Here is a 19,794-nt window from a genome sequence, read left to right as displayed (position 1 = left end):
TCAATACTGCTCTGTTTTTAGGAATTCGTTATCAGGGTGTCAGGGGGTTGGTGGTCGTAGTCGGGGTTCGTCCGCGTGGAGTAAAGGACTGTCGTCGATCGCTTGAATGAGGCTCTGTCGCGGTAGGTGGGTAACGAGGTTCGAATCGAGGTTCGGACAATTCTTCAAATTGAAGGCGGTCGAAATATGGCGCGAGAGGTACGGAGGAGAAGGTGAATGTTCGAGTCGCAGGCTGTTGGGCGCGCAAATGGGCGAAGTTGGTCGGCCACCCGCAGAGCCACGCCAAGAGCAGGGCAGGACGTCAGTCCGAGTGGAGATGCGATGTGAGTCTAATGCTGAGGATATGCGATTGGCGCATCAGAAAGGGTTGATCGTTTGGATCTTTCGCAGGTTCCAGCCGTGGAAGACGGTCCCGATAACAGTGTCGCTTGAGGTCGGGCGAGATATCTGTGCCCTTGGGTTGTCTGTGATGGATGATTAGTTCTGGTGGAAGCAGTCGTCGCTGTTGTCGTTGTCTCGACTGTTGCGTGGTGCTGCGGCGTTCCAGCCGAGTGCTCGTTCGCGGCCCACAGTTGACGGTGAAGTACCTACTGTGTAAGGTAGGTACTGCGCAGTGCGTACTTGGTCGCCGGATACCAACTGAGCCTGGTCTTCAGAGCTTCAGGAGTGGGCCTGGATGCGCATGGGTTGCTGTCGCGGGCGGGCTGTAGAGGTGTGGTTGCTGCCAATGCCACCTGTGGACCGCAGAAGGCGCTGATACTGGTGTCTGAGGTGGGTGTTGTTCAGGGGTGATTTCTCAGGGTGGTGCAGTGTCACGGCCACAGCTGCAGCGAAGTTGCGAGGTTCTCCTCTGTTCAAGCTCTCCAGTGCACCTCTGACTCTCAGGATGGGGTAAGCAGCGTCTGCGTCAGTTCGCCTTTGAAAGTATCTTACTTGCCCTACGATGAGGTAAATTAAGGTGAAGAAAGGTGAGAGAAAAGAGAAATCTTGAGGTATGACTTTGGGGTTGTCAAGGTAGGTAGGAAGGAATAGGGAGATACGGTAGGTAGGCTGTTTCTTGAAAGTACTTTCCAGCTCAAGTGTGTACGGATTTGGCAGCCCCAAGCCCATTGTTCGGGTTCAGATTGTTGGAGTCGGACCTCGTTCATGCACACACACAGCCAAGTCCATTTTACCTCATTCATCATCCATCTTCAATGCTGATGTTAATCAACTTGAGATCACGTGTACAAAACAACTTAGCTTCGGCCTGTCTATCTCATCTTCAAGCATTTATATCCGAGGATCTGGAAAGAACTGATGATGAAATCTTACTTGCCCTCTCGGTGCGCTCTTTCTCCTTCGGCTCCTTCTGCTGCTGCTGGGCTATTGCTGCATGCGCCGTAACGCGGAAGGAAGCAGCCTTCCTTCAGTAGCCCCGCTTCCTGGTCGCTTCACCCCTCACCGAAAGCTTGGACCACGTCTGTCTCCCCTTTGGTGACCTTGGAAGACGTCGAGTACAAATACTTGCTCAGATAGGGCACCATGCCTCCTTATGCTTGGCTCGGACGGTAAGAGGACTGCCTGAGAAGCCAATGGGGACGTTGCCGTCAGCTGCAGCAGTCTCTATTTCGAGCTACATTCTAGCGTTACGTCTGCTGAAGGGGTACATCGTCATGGATAAGGTAGGCATCTTGTCGATAAGCCCTAGATAAGGCACGAAACCTTGACCCCATTATCTGTACAGATACAGTAGGGTGTCAAAAGTTCGTGTACACCCTCCCAGTGCGTCACCTATAGCCCACTAACTACGTCTCTTTATTATTGTAAATATCTTTTTAACTTAGGTATAAATAATATAATTTAAAATTTTAATAAAATATTTAAGTATATAAAGCACATAAAACTATTTTTTATATATTTTAAAATACGTTATATTAGTACTTTATAATATAATATAAAAGTAGAATATAAAGTAAAATAGATTTTACTATGGGGTACAGTGCTATTCGTACTTAAAAGGCCCTATAATCCACTATAATAAAAATCTCTCAAAACCTATTTCTAAAAAGATTTATTTAAAGCTTTTATAATTAAGAAAAACATAGTGCAACTTAAATATATACTAATATAATAGCTAATTAGTTATATAGTAATTTTTAATTTCTTTTTCTTATTATATTTAACTTTTTATTCGCTGTTGAAAAGTAGTACTTTTGCGGGATACTGTGCGCTGCACACGAACCTTTGACACCCCACTGTACAGGTGCAGCTCTTGGCACCACTCGGTTCCACCTTGACGCTCAACGATCAACGACCATCGACCTCCAATAACGTACAAGAATAATCGCCTTAGGTAGATCACGATAGCTTGGACAGCCTCATATTTTTCGTCAGCCTAACCTCCGATATGGTACGTGTTACTTCAGCTGAAGATCTTCATCGTGGTTAGGTAAAGTGCAGTCGACGATGGCTTCAATCGATGAACCAGCTTCTATTCAAAGGAACCTGAAAAGACGGGCAGTCAACTTCGGGCGAGCCCATATCCGTACCTTTTTTGTATTGCATAGAGAGAAAAAAGGTGCTCGTGAACGCTCATCATGGACCATCCTACCGAGGAAATTCCTTGCCGTCTGAAGCTGCTTGTGCCACAGCATCAACTGCCACTACCAATGCTGAAACGCGGCCGGCTCCCCCATCCGCAGTCATTCGATGCCTCGGAGACACCCACCTCTATCCGTGTCAAGCAGACTTGCTGGTAGCAAGTACTGGTGGCGGGAGATAGGAACCAACGCCGAGGATTGAGACAACAGCTGCCAAAGAGTTCCCATCATCCACACAGCAAACATGATGGACAGAAATGATTCTGTCAGAATCAGTCACCCACTACGGGATTTGCATCTTCGGCCTTTCGGTCTAATATCCACAGTCCCGAAATGGCGGGGCCCCCGGTTCCTTCGCGCGCCCGTCCTTGACCAAACCCTCACCTCACCTCACCTCACCTCATCTCACTTCACCTTGACCTCACATCAGGTCGGAGAGCGGCGGCACAGGGACGGGCTTTGAGAGAAACGGCTTGCATGATGTGTGGATTTCTTGGTGTTCCCATGTTGGTTGTGAAGCGTTCATGTACATTCTTCATCATTGTATGAAATATTGACCCTTGCGCGGAGCCGGCCACTGGAGGTCCAGCAGCCAAGATACATCACGAGCATCTGCGGCTCTGTAAGATCCTTTGATCTCATCGAGTCTTCATTGGCCCCGTAGAGACGGACCCTGGAAAGAAAAAGTGCAAAATCAACTACCGCCTGCGGTAGCTAAGGTAGTCACGGCAGAACTTGCCGCCTCTCGTCTTGTTTCTTCTTTTTTTCAGAGCCCTAGAGGCTAGAGGCGTTTGCTTCGTGGAGCTGAGGTACCTCGCCTTACCAAATAGCATGTACGGCCCAGAGCGTCTCTCGTCGGTCCCGCCCTGGCGCAGACAGCCGTAGGGAGACAGCGGCTGCATGCGGCGACTTGCCTGCCCAGCGTCCAAAGGGCATCGGCGGGCTCCGGGGGATCCACCCAGCTCCAATAAGACCATTCTACCCCACGGCAGCCGGACCCTATCAAGCGATCGGGCCAGTTCGGCCAGGCCATTGGGCCCTTACCTACCTACCCCCGACCCGCGGGGCCACCCTTACACAGTACGTACATCCCAGCACCCAATACAAGCAGAAGCTTTCATGCTTGCACAGCGCAGGCATTGCGTGCCGATTCAAGACGCGACTACGCTATCTGTGCTGCTTGCTGGTGTATCTCCGGCCCGGCTCTTGTCTCTGTGGTGGGTGACGTCCAACGAAGCTAATCTGAGAGCGAGAACCTCAACCAATTTCTTCTCTTGGATGTTGATATAAAACCTATCGTCCCCCCTCTGGCCTCTTCTCTTGTGACCTTGCTCTTGTCCTCTGTCTCATCATCAACCAACACCCACCTCCTTATCAGTGCTTGCTTGCGGTCTCTCTTGAGCTTGAACCACTTAGCACCTTGCTCTCATCCTCGACCCTCATCTCACAACGACATCTCATCTTATCTCGTCTTTGCGATACCAGCAATCTCATCCGCGATACCCCAAACGCCCTACATTTTGTTCGCTTTCCCCCCATTCTCAACCCTCGCAAAGCCACACACGAACACACACACACACACACACACACACATTCACAATGGCAGCCTACCTCGCCTCCGCCCGCTACGGCAAGGACAACGTCCGCGTCTACAAGGTCGAGAAGAACGGCAACGTCCAGACCGTCACCGAGATGACTGTCTGCTGCCTCCTCGAGGGCGAGATCGAGACCTCGTACACAGTCGCCGACAACAGCGTCGTCGTCGCCACCGACTCCATCAAGAACACCACCTACATCAAGGCCAAGGAGAACCCCGTCAACCCCCCGGAGCTCTTCGCCTCCATCCTCGGCGCCCACTTCCTCGAGACCTACGCCCACATCCACACCGCCAACGTCAAAATCATCCAGCACCGCTGGACCCGCATGACCGTCGACGGCAAGCCGCACCCGCACTCCTTCTTCCGCGACGGCGAGGAGACCCGCAACGTCGAGGCCCGCATCTCCCGCAAGGACGGCATCGCCCTCACCAGCGCCATCCAGAAGCTCACCGTCCTGAAGTCCACCGGCTCCGCCTTCCACGGCTTCGTCCGCGACGAGTACACCACCCTCCCCGAGACCTGGGACCGCATCCTGTCCACCGACGTCGACGCCGCCTGGACCTGGAAGTTCCCGGACCTGGCCGCCGTCCGCGCCGCCGTGCCCAAATTCGACCCCGCGTGGCGCGCCGCCCGCGACATCACCATGAAGACCTTTGCCGAGGACGAGAGCGCCAGCGTGCAAAACACAATGTACAAGATGTGCGAGCAGATCCTCGCCGCCGTGCCCGAGACCCTGACCGCCACCTACTCCCTGCCCAACAAGCACTACTTTGAGATCGACCTCAGCTGGCACAAGGGGCTCAAGAACACGGGCAAGGACGCCGAGGTCTACGCGCCGCAGTCTGGCCCCAACGGCCTCATCAAGTGCGAGGTCGCCCGCAAGCCCGAAACCGCCAAGTTGTAGGCGCGAGCGAGCTTTGGGTGAGTTGGCCTGTGGGTCGAGTGAGTGAGATAAGGGGCTGTAGACTGAGGATGAGAGAAGATGCTTTCCTATGAGAATCCAGTGAGATTCGCCACTTGCATTTACCGGCGTCCATGACCTGGTCAAGCCTGGCCGGGTGTTCTTTTATAGTAATAATGAGCAATGACTAAGAATATGATAACCCATCAAGTTTGTTGTCCTTGAGAGAATTCCTGTGACTCGAGTGATACCGTCGTTTGGCTTTGGAACTGATCTCAGAATATGGGCAAGACGGAGAGCTTTGATGAAGCCACCCATGATACCATGTACGGGTTTCCAGAAAGGGCGTGGTGCTTCTCAATGGTGTTCCCCATTCTGCGACCTGTCCCGCAGTTGACACATATACTCGAACTGCTACTTGATTTTAAGATTCATTTGAGACAGGTGTCGTGAGGAGCGTTTTCCTTTTTTCTTCAAGCTGAAAAATTGGAAAAGGCCGTCAGCGTATCCATCAAGCTTTCACACGTATTGCGATATTTAAGAAAAACTTGGCAATTGACTCCAATTAGGAGATAATTTGTAAAAGTGACAATAACTTACAAACTCAGATGTATGTATTCAAGGTATTGGATAAGCAAGCAATACTTGTGTCTCTCGGCAGCAGAGCTCAGGAGTGATTCCAGACCCTGCTATTCGACATCAAAGGCAACGTGAACGTAGGTAAAGGCTTGATGGATCACATCTTCATACTGCTGCCATTATCACCCTTGACGAAACACGTCTGTCTATTAAAAATATATTAGTAGGTTCCCTGATATCGCACCTGACCTTCCTTGCTCCTTTTCAACCGGCACTCCTCTTCCCCTCGCCTATATCGAGACATCGTAGACTGTCGGTGCTCAGCTCGCAACATTCTCGACATCAGTTCCACCAGGTACGATGTCTTTCGAAAGCCTCAGGAGTTTCCAGGGGATCGCATTACGCATGTCATGCAGAGATCCCAATCCCAATAGCCAGATCATATCAATGACAGACATAGTCCAGCACTCGATGAGAAACACTGCCACATTGTAGAGGGTCATTTGACTTCAAATTTTTTGAGAATGCCCGTATTCGTACAGAATATACACGCCGACTCAAGGCGGCTTTACTTTACACCTCGCTCGCCCCTTCTCCCTCCATCACCCCTTTGCGACCGTCGCACCTTACGAAGAGTCAACAGCAAAACCCCTCTCATATCCTCTGCGAATCCGCCTCCCGGATCGCCTTAACCTGCTCCTCCCACCCAGTCTTTCCCACAGGAACATCCCCAAACCGAATAACATTCTGCTTATACGGATGCGCCTCCCCCTCGAAAGCCTTGAGCCTCGCAAGCCTCTTCTCCCGCAGCCTATTCTTGGGCAACATGCCGCTCACCGCCTTACGCAGCACCTCGGCGCCGCCGTGCTTCTCCATCAGAACGTCCATCGTCACCTGTCGCAGGCTACCGGGGCGGGTGTTGTGTCGGTAGTACGTCTTCTGCCACTTCTTGCGTCCCGTCACGTGCAGCGCCGCGCAGTCCGTCACCACCACGTAGTCGCCGCAGTCCGTCGAAGGGTCCCAGGTCGGCTTGTGCTTGCCCATCAGCAGCACGGCGATGCGGCTGGCCAGGCGGCCCAGCGAGGGCGGGGTGACGCCCGGCTGGGTCGAGAGGATCTCGTGGGGAGCCGAGGCGGAGATTTGGTGCCATACTCGGGAGTAGGAGAGGCGCGTCTGGAGAGTTGAGCAACTGGGTTAGCTATATGGTCGTGACGATAGCTCTCGGGAGCATGGAGAGAGGTATATATGATTGGGGAGGCTGCGAAAGGGGGAAAGCTTACTAGGCCAATGGTTTGCGACATCTTGAAATGTGTTTTCTGGGGCCGGCCGCCTCAGCCGACGTTGACGCTCGTTTCTGGTATTCGCGGACCGAATCGGTCAATGGGACAGTCCTTGCAGCGGGCAAGCCAGCGATAAAGCGTCGTCGTCGGATCTCGGAAAAGGAACGTAGTCGTCACGCGTTCTTGGGCGTCGTTGGCGATCTCCATTCAATAGCCTGACCCTGAGCTTCTCCCAAAATTTTGGAGCCGGGAGCGTTCTCACGTGATGATAATGATAAGATCCCATCAGCTCGGTGAACGAAAGCTGCTTTCGGTCTACCAGATGGTGCCAGCTGTTGTGGCTGCTCCCAGCTGCAGAGACCGAGCGCCGACTTTGGGGCCGATGCTCTCCAAAAACTGGCCCGAGCGTTCCCATGGCGGGGCAGAAGACGACGGAAAGCAATGAGGCGATGCGATCCAATTGCGCCGTGCTCGCTGTCCGCTGGCCGCGAGTGGGAGAGGAGGGGCAGCAGCACGATTTCAAAGCAAGCCCATATTCACAGACAACTTTACTCCACGATGGACCATGGGTATTAAACCCGCATATGCCGGCACAGTCATCCCATAGGTTGTTGGTACGCAATTCAACAACATCATAACCATATCTATGAGCAATACCACTTGAAAACTTTGGGCATTTTGTCAAAGTGGGATGGTCACAAAGTAAACCCGCGACACACCAACATTCCCTGGGGCTCTTTTTTCCCCGAGAACGACAAACTCCATCCATCTCTCTCTCTTTATTTTAGGAACGGGAAACCACCGGAGTTTAACAACCTGACCTCACTTTTTTCTCATCTCAACAACAGCACAAACAACAAAGGGTCCTACAAGGACAGAGCATGCTCTACTGCCTCCCCGACTTCATCCACAATTACCGCTCTCTGCTACGAAGCCCGCTGCAGCCGAGCAGACGACCCTTCACCATGACCGTCTCATATCCTTTTCAGGTGAGTTCTCGATACCGTTTCTCTCTCTTTCTCTCTATGCCTGTTCTCCAGTCTGGTGCTCTCTTTCCGCTTTGCCCGGCAAGTCCAGGCAGTCAGTCAGGCAGTCCACCCGCCCCTCAAGTCTCCGTCACGGACACGGGACCTGGCCGAGGAGACAATGTCTTGTTCCCTCATACTCGCTCGCTCCGTCGTCCGTCAGTACCGTCCCGTCGCGACGCACGCAATCCGGGTAGAGGGACATGTGCGTATGAGGGTCCATTCCGCTTCCGCACGCACATACACGGGCTTCATCGTTTGCCCATTTACTACCCATTGCCTTTTTCCACCTGTTCAAGTATACCCAAGTCTACAATACAGCAATGGGGGTGTAATTGCTCAACTGAATCAAATGGCTAATGAAACGTCTGAAAATCCAACACTAGACCGTTTTCGCCGTACCCATGACATGTGACAGCTGCGTCAAGGACGTTTCAGACTCGTTGTACAAGCTCGGGGGTATCACCAAGGTCGAGGCCAATCTCAAGGACCAATTGCTTTCTGTCGAGGGCACAGGTACGTCGTCTTCTGCCGCAAACTCTGAAAGCTTTTTTTTCCCTTTTCTTTTCTTTTTCCCTTTTTTTCACTTTCATCCTTCTTGCGGCTCATGGCTGTTGATCCCTCCTCCATCCACACACACACACACACACACACACACACACGCCCCCTTCCCTGTCTTACACCCATGCTGTTGTGCTGTTGTGCGTCCCACACACGCGATGCTTTGAGGCGTCCCAAGCTTGCCGGTTTGACAGCGCCATCGCGGTGATCCTCTCAAGATTGTATTCGCTGCCTTACAAACCTGTCATGGGGGATGGATAGACTCAAAAAATTGAACGCCTTACCGTTTGGAAAAAAGAAAAGAATGTACCTGCCGCTAACACTCTTGGCGACGTTTTGCAGCCGCACCATCAACAATTGTTGACGCCATCCAAGCCACGGGGAGGGACGCCATCCTGCGAGGCTCGGGAGGATCAAACAGTAGGTCAACTGAAGTCTCTTCTTTCTCTCCTTGGCTTTTGTGCTCTTGTCGTCCAAGTCCAACTTTTCTGTCCGCATTTCCTGTAACCCCTTGGCGGACATTAAGTTGTTTCCTGATACCACCCAACTTGTCTTGTCACACCGGCACTGGTGTCGGCAGATGGGGTCAAGTTTTGGGTTTTCATCGTCGTCGTTTAAACTCGCTCACCTGGGAACACCGGACTTCATCTGACCGCTGACTCACCACGTCCCTTAGGCGCGGCTGTGAGCATCCTCGAGTCTTTTTACCATGCAGATGATGCGCCTTCAAAGTCGAATGAGCAGCGAGACCGAGAGGTCAGGGGCCTGGCTAGAATGGTGCAGGTCTCCCCGACTACAACTCTGATCGACATGACGCTACGCGGCGTTGCCCCCGGGTCATACCGAGCTACAATCCGTGAGTACGGTAACCTGGCAGAGGGCGCATCATCGACGGGCCCTGTCTGGTCGGGAGGCAGTCAAGACGCCGCCGCCGCCAAGGGCTTCTTGGGTGTCTTCAACGTCGACAAGGATGGCAGAGGCAGCGCCTATCTCGACAAACCCTTTCAAATCTGGGAAGTTATTGGCCATGCCATGGTCGTCTCGAGACAAGATGAGTCTGCAGGGGCGTTGAAAAATGACCCAGACACGTTAGTCGGCGTGATTGCCAGGAGTGCCGGCGTGTGGGACAATGATAAGACGGTCTGTTCATGCACCGGCAAGACGCTGTGGGAGGAGAGAAAGGACGAGGTTGAGAAGGGTATGCTGTAGGTAGACTTTGCGGGAAGCCATCAGATGATGTATAAAGAATGATCATGAAATCAACGAGAGATTTTCAATGTGTTTCTTGCCAGGGAAGCTCGGTCGATGAGCCGGATAGGCTTTATGATGATCACCAATAGCCACACGTGGAGTGGCAGCCACCATAAACAATATCGTACGATTTTTGCGATGAACGTAGATTTTTGGACTGCATCTGCTCCCTCAGGTCAAGCTCGATGGCCACGGCTTCCAGAACACTGACAGGCAAGATGCCAGGGGTTGTTGTGGTTATGGTGTGAGGAGTCCAAAGAACCGCACCATGGTCGGGTTTGACACTGAGGCTGAGCCTCTCCAATGCCTTGGCATACTGCCCACCCCAAGGATGAGGTTCAAGGACTCTCGGTTAGGTAGACAGATTCGCGGACCTGGATTTGCGGGATGGGGGCACTTACCTTGGACTCTGGGGTCTCGGTAAGGTTGCGGGTTTCCATCCGTTGTCACAGGCTCGTGTAAGTTAACCTCTGTATGCCAAGCTTCCCAAGGCTTGTCTCGGTCAGAATTTTCCGCCGAGTTCTTGATCGTCTCTGGGCGATGGGACAGATGGGACAGCGGGGCCAGCAAAAGAGATGGAGCCTCTGTTCCCTGGGAACGGAGAGAGAGGCCTATGCCAGAGGAGGAGACCAACAGACATGGCTTCAGCGTCGGGCTTGATGCAGATCATGTTAGAAGAAACACTGACGACGGTTCCGGGAGATTCCCCCCACCGATCGAAGACCGGAAGGAGGCGGAGCGTAGGTGACAGGTGGTAGATGAGACGAATACGCGTTGTAGTTGAACAGGGACCAGAGGCGCTACCTTATTTTGCTGGATCGCAGGGGCGCCGGGACCGCCTTGCCGTGATAAGGCCCACTATCCGTAGTAAGGGCGTGTACGCAGATGGCATTACACAAGGAGGCTGATGCTGCAGTGCCAGTGGGAACTTGAAGTGACCGACATATACGTGCAAAGGGGTCGATGGGTGGAGAAGACGGCCGAGTTTGAAACTAGCTTAGGTAGGTGGTAGGCAAGCTCGAAATCGGATGCGAGAAGCGGTGGTCTGTACTCTTTACGTGCAGATTGCAGATTGAGTAAGGCAGCCCCAAAGATACGGGGCGGAGGCGGCAGGGGAGTTGAAGTGTTCGTTGACGACATGTCTAGGCTGATAATGACAGAAGGTTAAGTCAGTTGGGCTGCTTGAGAGCCATAAAGAAGCCACTGCGCCAAAGTGTATCGACGTTTATGATGCAAACGTGTTTGACGAGGAGGCCGATTCAGGAAACAAGAGTCGAGGAACAGCTGAGTCTCGACCCGTGGGCAATGTTTGGTGGTGAACATGACAAGTGCCTGCCGGAGCTCCCTCTCGAAATTTGCATTTGCGGGCTTCGGACCGCGGAGGTTCGCATTGAACGACGGGGACAACGTAGATCTTGCCGCGTCACGGGTGGATTCATCCGTTCAAAGGGATGCCCAGACTTGTGACACTTGGGAAGAGAAGGAAAAATAGGGGAGTGGAAGGTTGACGGGCGAGCGAGCAGCAACTCGGAGCGGAGCGTTATGGGTGCCACTGTCTGCGATCCATGGCGCGGTCCTGTCCGTGTGTTGAGTGCATCGTGTCGAGTCACCTTGGCTTACCTTGGGGCCAAGACGAGATGTGGTTGAGGCGAATTATTGCGTATCAAGAGCGAGGGGCAGACCTAGACAGAAGACTACTTGGTAGCCCAGCAGACGGGAGACGCATGGCCTACGGCTCGATGACTGAGGGAACCCCTCAAACCCGGCCGGATGCTGCGTGGTAAAACAAGGTGAAGTTCACAGGCTTGACGTCTGGTTCATGCGGCGAAGTGGCTGGTGGTCTGGGCAGAGTCGCAAGTCGTTCCACACCCAAAGGTATGTGGAGAGTGACATTGCCCTAGCTGCGCCAACGTTACAGCAGAAGCTGCCTTTACCCAGATCAAGGTACCTTGGCAGGTGTGCGTGTTGATCCTTCGAGTACCTATACGGGTTGGGGGGGGTTTTCAAAAGTGGTCCATGCCTCTACCCCAGTAATGGACTATGCTGTATTACATCACTCTGCCCGTATGCTGGTAGAAGTCTGTAGAGGTCCTAATCTGATCAAACTTTTCATAATTTCCGTAAAACAGGAAGATAAAATAGAGCATCTGTTGAAATTCTCTTCTGTTCGAGTATTTAGAGTGATCATATGAGTACAGAGTGGGTCAATTCTGGACAATGAAAACAGAAGGAGGAAAGAGCAGTGTGCCCGGGTTATACTACCCACACATCGTGTTCTAGCTCCTAGGTGTTCTGTTAGGTGCCTATGGCCCCTAAGGGCATTAAGCTCACACCCTTTCCGGGCAATGTTGAAAACCCCCCCCAGCGCGGGTAGGTACGAACGAATCCATACCTATCCGTACCTACTACTCCGTACGGATACCTACCCTACCATGACTTGGTATGATAGCCAGGCACGTCACGATAGTGTAAGGTAGGTACGGATAGAGAAGAAGAAGAGCGTGCGCCCCTTGCACATGAGGTAGACAGCACGTCAGTGGGGACGCCAGCACGGGACTTCCAAAACAGCCTGAAGGACAAGCGAGTTTCGCAGACTCTTGAGACTTGGGACTGGCAGGGATAATTAGAGTTGGAGATGGTTTTGCTGGGTGTCCACGGTGTCTTTCCGTACCCTACGGCCCACGGGTACGAAGTACCTTACGCAGTGATGTCCGGAGTACCTTGCTGTCTAATAACGATAGGGCGGTGCGTAGTTGGGGGGTTCCTTGGAAAGCATCTTTTCGGCTTCGGGCTTTGGGTTGCCCTGAGAAGGGATCTTCTTGTCACTGGCGATGCAAGTCATTCTAGCGAGGCCGCATTTTGTTCCTTTTTCGTTCTTTTTGGAAGAAGCTGCGTGGGTCCTGGCTCGTGCTTGCCGTTGCTTGTAAGTTGTCCCCGCTGTCTTACATCATTTCTAGGTACCTTAGGTATTGGAAGGAGTTAGAGCGAGAGTTGAGTAGATTTTGGACTTGACTCTCGATTGTAAAGAACCTACCTTAGGTTATCTGTTCCTTCCCCAGGACGACCTCGACAAGATCACGTTCCTCTTGGCAAGATACGTACTTGGACAACGTGCCTCTTTTTGATGGGCGGGAGGAAGGAACGCCTGGCATGGATGCTGGGTTAAGATGGCAGTGGCTTCCGACGGGACACAGGCGAGGCAGGTACGCTACTTTCTTAGTCAAACGTCAACGACGTGTGGCTGAGCTTGTTGAGCCTTCAAGTATCGGATGCCTAGACCCTACCTACTGTATGTAGAGGTTGACGGCTGAAGCCAAGTCTCCCCTCGACGCATCCTGGTCCTTGCTGAGTAGCCCTGATCCCTCAACCTCGCGATGACTCGACTCTCTTTCACACGCACTCTCTCCCTCCCTGTTAATCCGACAAATCTTACGATATCAACTATTGCGAATTTAACCTAGGCTAAGCATCGACTCTGGACACCTGCACAGACACGACTGCCGATATTGACGCCAGTGCCTTCGCCAGTCAGTGACGGTCCTATGGACGGCTGGAACCACTTGTGGACCCGCTGCAGATAAGGTTGTCTAAATCCTAACCAGGACCGGATGGGATGAGCGATGCCCCAGACGAGACGCCATAAAGGGCAATAGAGAAGAACCTGCCGACGAACCTATTCCTTTCCTTGGCGGCCTCTTCTCCTCCTTCGAGCCAAACCCCGCCATCCGGCCAATCTACTGGCGAGAGACTTCACACAGCCCGTCACACCACGATGGCCTCATGATATGCCAGAATCAACCGAGCGGTACCTCACTCCTCCATCTTGTGCAAATTCCAGTCCTGTGGGATGCAGCTCCCCATGCAGGAACATCGTCCTAGACTGGTACCAATACCTACAGCCTGGACTGCCGAACCTACGTGTCTGCGCCGCAGTCTCGCAGATGTCTTGACTTGGGCTGAGGGGTCTCTAGATTCTGTACCACCAACCTTCGGTTTCCATTGCCGATCCTCGTCGACCAAAGACAGCCCACCATCTCCAGAGTTCAACCTATTGTGATACCACAACGACCGCCTAGTGCTCAGATATATGACCTACACGCCTCCTTCATAGCGGCACCTTGATTCGATCTGGGCTGATCAATTTGACGGACGCCCATCCGCTCGACCTGGGCTTTGGTTGATGAAGGATGAAGCACCCATCTGACGGACGGAGAAACTTTGGTTGGAAACGTCCGGACGGGTCGGGCTGCCCAACTGGCGACATGTCACCCGCACCGAGGCGGCCAACGTTGCCAGTTCACCGGGTCAGCCCAATCAGAAAAATATCACCGGCGCTTAACTTATCCCATATGCACTCTGCAAAGAATGGCACTTTCGGAAGATGCTATTTTAAACAGTTCAACGTCATTTCTCCCAGCTCCAGTGGACTGGTTTGGCAGACCATTTCCAGTATGGCGGCCTGCAAGCACTTACACCTCATCCACTTTTCAACCTCTTCTCTGGGTTCGCAAAAGCAACTAAGAAGAAAACCCCCGGTGACTGAACGAGATCGGATGGCCTTGCAGTTGCAATCACCTCTGCAGCATCTCCATATTCAGCCACGAGGCGTGATACAGCTGCAAGCTGCGGGTTGCAGTCACGGTTCACTACGGAGTACCTACTGTACAGTAGTAGGGGCTAAGAGAAGCACGACTTACAACTGTGATCAAGGCGGCGTTAGTCACTCTTCTACGCGCCCTTGGCCCCTGGCAACTTAGTGGCTCAAAGGTCCGGCCCACGACCCGTATTCCTGGGGGCCAATCAGGCACAGCTCGCATTCGCTGGAACGCTTCGTGCATGGGAAGCGACAGGCCCTGATTCGCAGTGGTTGCACGATGCCTGCGATACCCGGCATTAGTGCATTACCGTTAAGGGAGCGCTGCCTCTTGTCCAGCTGCCACGCACACAATGAGGACAGGAGAGGGGACACTGAGAAGAGTAAATCGTCGTCAGCGTCCCTCCCTGGAGGATCAGGAGAAGCAGACAGTCCAAAACAGCCACTCCCTTGTCAAGCCTACCGCAAGATACGTAGTATGCGATCTGACCCGCGACGCCATGACATGGACTACGGCTTCCTCCTCGCCCATCACTCACTGCCCAGGCGCTCTCTTACACCCCCCCGGAACGGACGTCGGATGGAATGCCCAGACAAACTAGGGGTGGCTCCTCCAAGACGAGGCACAGAGGGCCCGAGGGGATCCCAACCCAACGTTCGATGTCCAGCATATTCACAACCCAGCATCTGGCGACGAGATATGCAAAGTGGTTCGATTTTGAGAGAAAACACTTGATTCTATCACTCAATTTAGACAAGTTTGTTTCCTCCCGCCGAACGAAATACCTTGTCGAATATCCAAAGAAGGATCTGCGTGGCTGCTTAAAGTGTTCTGGGACGACGTCTTGGGAAAAGTCGACAGATGGGAGATGATCTCTTTGGCGCCGAGCTATCTCACAAGTCACAACTGTGTGCTCTGTACTCCGTATGCCTCTGGAAGGCTGTATCCATCCTGTACAGTCTGTACTCACCTCGAACATAAGTTCACGTTTTGTCACCGAGGCAGATCCTGTAATGGCCAAGATCGGTTGCACAATTCGTCTCTCCCCCCAAACCCAGGCTGGGCGTGCGAAAGCCGACCAAAAGACACCCGGAATTCTGTTGCAGCAAGATACACGCCCCCTTCATCCACCGAGCTGCCCAAGCCACTTGTTCCGGGCCCTCTGCTCTCTACACCCCCCCTTCCAGTGTCGATACTCGACCAGGAAGAAGAACAACCCCCTTGGATCCCCCTGCGACTCGCAACTGGACGAGCACCGGAGCACAGGCATCCTGAGCGTTTCCTGACTGAGAATCGAGTTGGAATATCAATCACTGATGAGCACCTTGCATGATATACACCCAGTCTCGCGGCCCACAACCCAACCAGTCAAGTCCCCCTTGGTCCCTCGCTGCAAGCACCGACTCGACTCTATTTTCTCTACCCTCCTTTCTGTAGGCGCTGGCTTTTCGTCCTCCATCCATTCATTCCCATTCCTTTCCTCGAGCCCGGCTGCAAGTCTGGTCATTTCATCACTTTTATTCTTGTCCACATCACACTTGCTTCTCACATCTGTTCCCAAAGTTGGAACTCGCGAAGCAAAGACAAACCGACCTCGCGACTGTCCTTTCTGACCCGCAACTCACACGCAAGCTTCCCACAGTCGAACGACCGTCCGAGGTTCCGACTCTAATTAACGCACGATTCTAACCCGAGAGAGGACCCGCGCCGAACGACGCAGGCTTAGGCAGTCTTTGGTATCTGGTCACCTCTGGTCACCTCGCCCTCGGCACACGCACATACGCAACACAGTCACAGTCTTCGCCGTCACAAGCAGGCAGATAAGGAAGAGCACGGATTCTTTGGTCTTGGTCTCGTTCTCGAAATAGTAGGACTGAACAGGAAGAGAGCCCAGACTTTGATAATACAGGACGGACTGGCTTCGGATCCCGCCCCCCCCCCCCTTTGGCGCCTAGTCCGACTTACATACATATTACTGCGGCCTTGTCCATCCACCCACCACCACCTCCACAGGAACCAGGACACACAGCCAAAAAGGGCCATCCCATCCTCCCCCCGACAACTTAATCCGTCTTTCGACGCACAACGTACACAAACCCGAAACACCGTCCTACTTTTGGCATCTGCTTCTGCTGGCCAGGAACGAGAAAAGAGCAACTTTATCAAGTTACAACGTCGAGTTTATCCTACAGTTGGATAAACCCTCTTTTTCGCTTCTGTCTCCTCCCCGCCATCGCATCGGCGGTTCTTGCAGAAGCTTTCGGCAAATCGCCAGACGGGGCCAGGTATCGATCCCTGGTGTACCCGCCACGCGCCAAGATCTCCAGCTTGTCGCCCAAGTCCGAAGCGTACCCCATTTGCAGCTTCTGGCTCATTGGAAGCGGGGGTAACACTCCAACCGTCATTTCAGTGGCGCCGAGCACCGCACGGTCGACAGACCGCCAGCCATCTCCCTAAATAAGCCCTGAGGACCCTCTCTAGCCGCCCGCGGCGCACTTTGTTGTTGCTGTTCAGGTCTGGGTCGCTTTTTGGCTTTCTTTCCTGCAGCAGTCGTCGTCGTCGTTGTCTTCAGCCACCATTGTCCACGTCCGCATCGCAGTTCCCCACGATACCGTTTTCTCCCTCGAATCCTGTCCGTTGACGATCTTTCGACCGCAGCAGCAATCGTCTGCTTGCGCAATTCCTCGGCCCGCGATTTGGATTTGGTATTTTGATAATTCTGGCCTGGCGACAAAATGTCATTGAAGCAGGTACGTGCCAGCGTCGGAGAGAGCGATCAGCAGTCGCCCAACCTGCAACACCCGACAACCCGAAATGGGTAGATCGTTGAACATGTTACTGACCACAACTGTCTCTTATTACAGGAAATAGAAACGTGGGTGTCGGCCTTGGGCCGGTACGACAACAATGAATTCGATGAGGCCCTCAAGGATTTTGAGAGGATCTCCGACACATCAAAAATTCTCTTCAACATGGGTGTTATTCACGCCACTTTGGGAGAGCACGAGAAAGCTGTGCGTCGTCTCCGAACCTAACACCGAGGTCTTGGCACTAACGTGGAAACACCAGGTCGAATGTTACCAACGAGCAATCAAGCTCGACCAGTACCTCGCTGTCGCCTACTTCCAGCAAGGCGTCTCAAATTTCCTGCTCGGCGATTTCGAAGAGGCATTGGCCAACTTCAATGACACTCTTCTCTACCTGCGAGGAAACACCATGATCGACTACGCCCAATTGGGTCTGCTCTTCAAGCTCTACTCTTGCGAGGTGCTCTTCAACAGAGGTCTCTGCTACATCTACCTGCAACAGAAAGATGCTGGTATGCAGGATCTATCGTACGCTGTCAAGGAGAAGGTGGTAGAGGACCACAACGTTATCGATGAGGCGATCCGTGAGGAGGCAGAGGTAAGGAAGACACCGAGTTGAACTGTGTACAGTGCTCACAATTTCTCAAGGGATACACTGTTTTCTCGATCCCCGTCGGTGTTGTGTACCGACCGAACGAAGCAAAGGTTCGCAACCTCAAGACAAAGGACTACCTTGGAAAGGCTAGGCTAGTCGCCGCCTCCGATCGCGCGAACGCCTTCACAGGCTTTGCCGGGTCCGAGATCAAGAATGTAGGCAGATCGGTTCCCATTCCAATCAGCTTTTATGGGAATCCATTTGCTAATCACAGAATTCTTGATTTACAGGCCGGCAAGAACGACGTCAAGGACGACAGACCAGCTGACAATATTTCCTTCGCTGCAACCAACCTAGTCAAACCTGGCCTGGCCTCTAGAAGACAACAGTCTGAGCCGCCCAACGGCCGCGGTGTCTTCCCCCCTACCCCTCCCCCGGACCAGGTCGAGGCCAACAATACCGGTGCCATGTCTCGTGGACAATCCGTCCGTAATGGACCCAAGCCGATGCTTGCGAAGTTGAACATCGAGAACTCCAGGCCCAACGAACGGTACCAAAAGACGAGCAGCCCCAACGACCGTAGAGGACCTCCGCCCATGATGAGATCCGAGTCACGGTCGGCAACTCCTAGCAGAGGATATTCGAGACGCGACTTGCAGATGCGCGGCCGGCCTGCTGACGAAGATGCCGAGGACGCCTACCCTGACGAGCTTTACGACATGTACCAGAGCGGTGGTGGTGGTGGCAACAGTACAAGAACCAGCCGCCAAGCCTCCCGCCGCCAGCCCCAGCGATACATGGACGAGGAAGATGATGGCTCCGACTACGGCTCCTTTGATGAGGGTGACTTCGAGATGGTTTCCAACAACAGACGTCCAGGCACGAACTCAATGTCCTCTCGTGGCGGTTCAAGGAGACCTGAAGTCCGTAAGATCCGTGTCAAGGTGCACGCCGATGATGTTCGATACATCATGGTGGGCGCAGCAGTCGAGTTTCCCGACTTTGTTGACCGCATCCGTGAGAAGTTTGGTCTTCGACGAAGATTCAAGATCAAGATCCGCGACGAAGATGTGCCGAATGGCGACATGATTACCATGGGTGACCAAGATGACTTGGACATGGCGATCATGAGCGTCAAGAGCCAAGCAAGGAAAACGAGGCAGGACATCGGCAAGATGGAGGTAAGCATCACCCAGAACAATTGCACTATCATCAGGATGTATGACTAACTGAACGTATAGATCTGGGTCCAAGAAATTATGTAGACGATTATACCCCAACCAAGCCTGTGACGACGTAATGACCAACAATCTGCTCGCCCTGAGCTCTGCAACCTCTCCTTCATCTAGTAAACACCTTTCATTTTTTTTTGCTGCATTTACGGATGGATTGGTTGTAGACAGGGCGTCTAAAACGGCGGAAGTAAAAGAGGAGGACAGTTCGAGAGACAGAGCCAAGCAGAGCTGGCTCAATGGCACCCCCACGGCCGCGAACGACATGATCATAGCGTTGCATTGTTTAGAAAACGGAACAGTTCGGAGGCGATTGGTGTGGTGATGACACTTTTGTATTCCCCTACGGTTTACCATCTCTCCTTTTCCGATATAATTTCTACCTCATCTACACTGTCGTGTTACGAGATCCTGTCCATCATCTACGAGATCGTTGAGAGGCCTGCAACACCAACCTTAATGCAACTATCATTGCTCACTACTTCTGTATATATCTGAACGACCTCGTGTGACTGTAAGCTTCCGTGAAGCTCTGGGACTCAAGGACGAGGGTGGTGAATATCATCATGTACGTAAAGGGGTTACGTGAAGTAGACGCAAATGAGCTCAAATTGCACACGACGTACTTCTCTATACTGCGTGAGACTCTCCCTATGCGTATCAATCGCCAATGATGTCAACCCTTTCGGACTGTACAGTCCATGGCCAGATCCAATCGGGCCAGCTCACGTGGACAAAGTAGAGTTGGGTTGAGCACCTGATTCGCGAAGCTTTGAGCATGGGCAACA

General features: G+C 52.8%; 6 protein-coding genes across 6 annotated transcripts; 3 read left to right on the top strand and 3 right to left on the bottom strand.

Annotated features, from left to right (window-relative positions):
* Positions 1-301: 301 nt before the first annotated feature.
* CCOS01_01706 (uncharacterized protein) lies at positions 302-716 on the bottom strand (the record flags this gene model as incomplete). The annotated part of the gene is made up of 2 exons (XM_060449899.1): positions 302-533; positions 592-716. Coding segments are annotated over 2 exons (357 nt in total), but the record flags the coding sequence as incomplete, so codon positions are not given.
* Positions 717-4,181: 3,465 nt separating this feature from the next.
* Positions 4,182-5,084, top strand: CCOS01_01705 (uricase; the record flags this gene model as incomplete). Its single annotated transcript, XM_060449898.1, has 1 exon — positions 4,182-5,084. One exon carries the CDS (start codon positions 4,182-4,184, stop codon positions 5,082-5,084), a length of 903 nt encoding a protein of 300 aa, XP_060318548.1.
* Positions 5,085-6,314: 1,230 nt separating this feature from the next.
* CCOS01_01704 (50S ribosomal protein L13) lies at positions 6,315-6,961 on the bottom strand (the record flags this gene model as incomplete). The annotated part of the gene is made up of 2 exons (XM_060449897.1): positions 6,315-6,833; positions 6,941-6,961. 2 exons carry the CDS (start codon positions 6,959-6,961, stop codon positions 6,315-6,317), a joined length of 540 nt encoding a protein of 179 aa, XP_060318547.1.
* Positions 6,962-7,821: 860 nt separating this feature from the next.
* Positions 7,822-9,735, top strand: CCOS01_01703 (heavy-metal-associated domain-containing protein; the record flags this gene model as incomplete). Its single annotated transcript, XM_060449896.1, has 5 exons — positions 7,822-7,929; positions 8,018-8,170; positions 8,352-8,481; positions 8,869-8,946; positions 9,203-9,735. The coding sequence occupies 5 exons, from the start codon at positions 7,822-7,824 to the stop codon at positions 9,733-9,735; spliced, it is 1,002 nt and encodes a 333-aa protein (XP_060318546.1).
* A 121-nt stretch (positions 9,736-9,856) lies between these two features.
* Positions 9,857-10,447, bottom strand: CCOS01_01702 (uncharacterized protein; the record flags this gene model as incomplete). Its single annotated transcript, XM_060449895.1, has 3 exons — positions 9,857-10,122; positions 10,179-10,361; positions 10,393-10,447. 3 exons carry the CDS (start codon positions 10,445-10,447, stop codon positions 9,857-9,859), a joined length of 504 nt encoding a protein of 167 aa, XP_060318545.1.
* A 6,660-nt stretch (positions 10,448-17,107) lies between these two features.
* Positions 17,108-19,039, top strand: CCOS01_01701 (tetratricopeptide; the record flags this gene model as incomplete). The annotated part of the gene is made up of 6 exons (XM_060449894.1): positions 17,108-17,122; positions 17,237-17,386; positions 17,442-17,777; positions 17,828-17,989; positions 18,065-18,955; positions 19,016-19,039. 6 exons carry the CDS (start codon positions 17,108-17,110, stop codon positions 19,037-19,039), a joined length of 1,578 nt encoding a protein of 525 aa, XP_060318544.1.
* Positions 19,040-19,794: the final 755 nt, after the last annotated feature.

Source organism: Colletotrichum costaricense (assembly GCF_030867565.1).
Source record: "Colletotrichum costaricense strain IMI 309622 chromosome Unknown Scaffold_2.1, whole genome shotgun sequence".
Classification (NCBI taxonomy): domain Eukaryota; kingdom Fungi; phylum Ascomycota; class Sordariomycetes; order Glomerellales; family Glomerellaceae; genus Colletotrichum; species Colletotrichum costaricense.
Note: the sequence above shows the minus strand (reverse complement) of the source record. Positions and strands in the feature narration are given on the sequence as shown.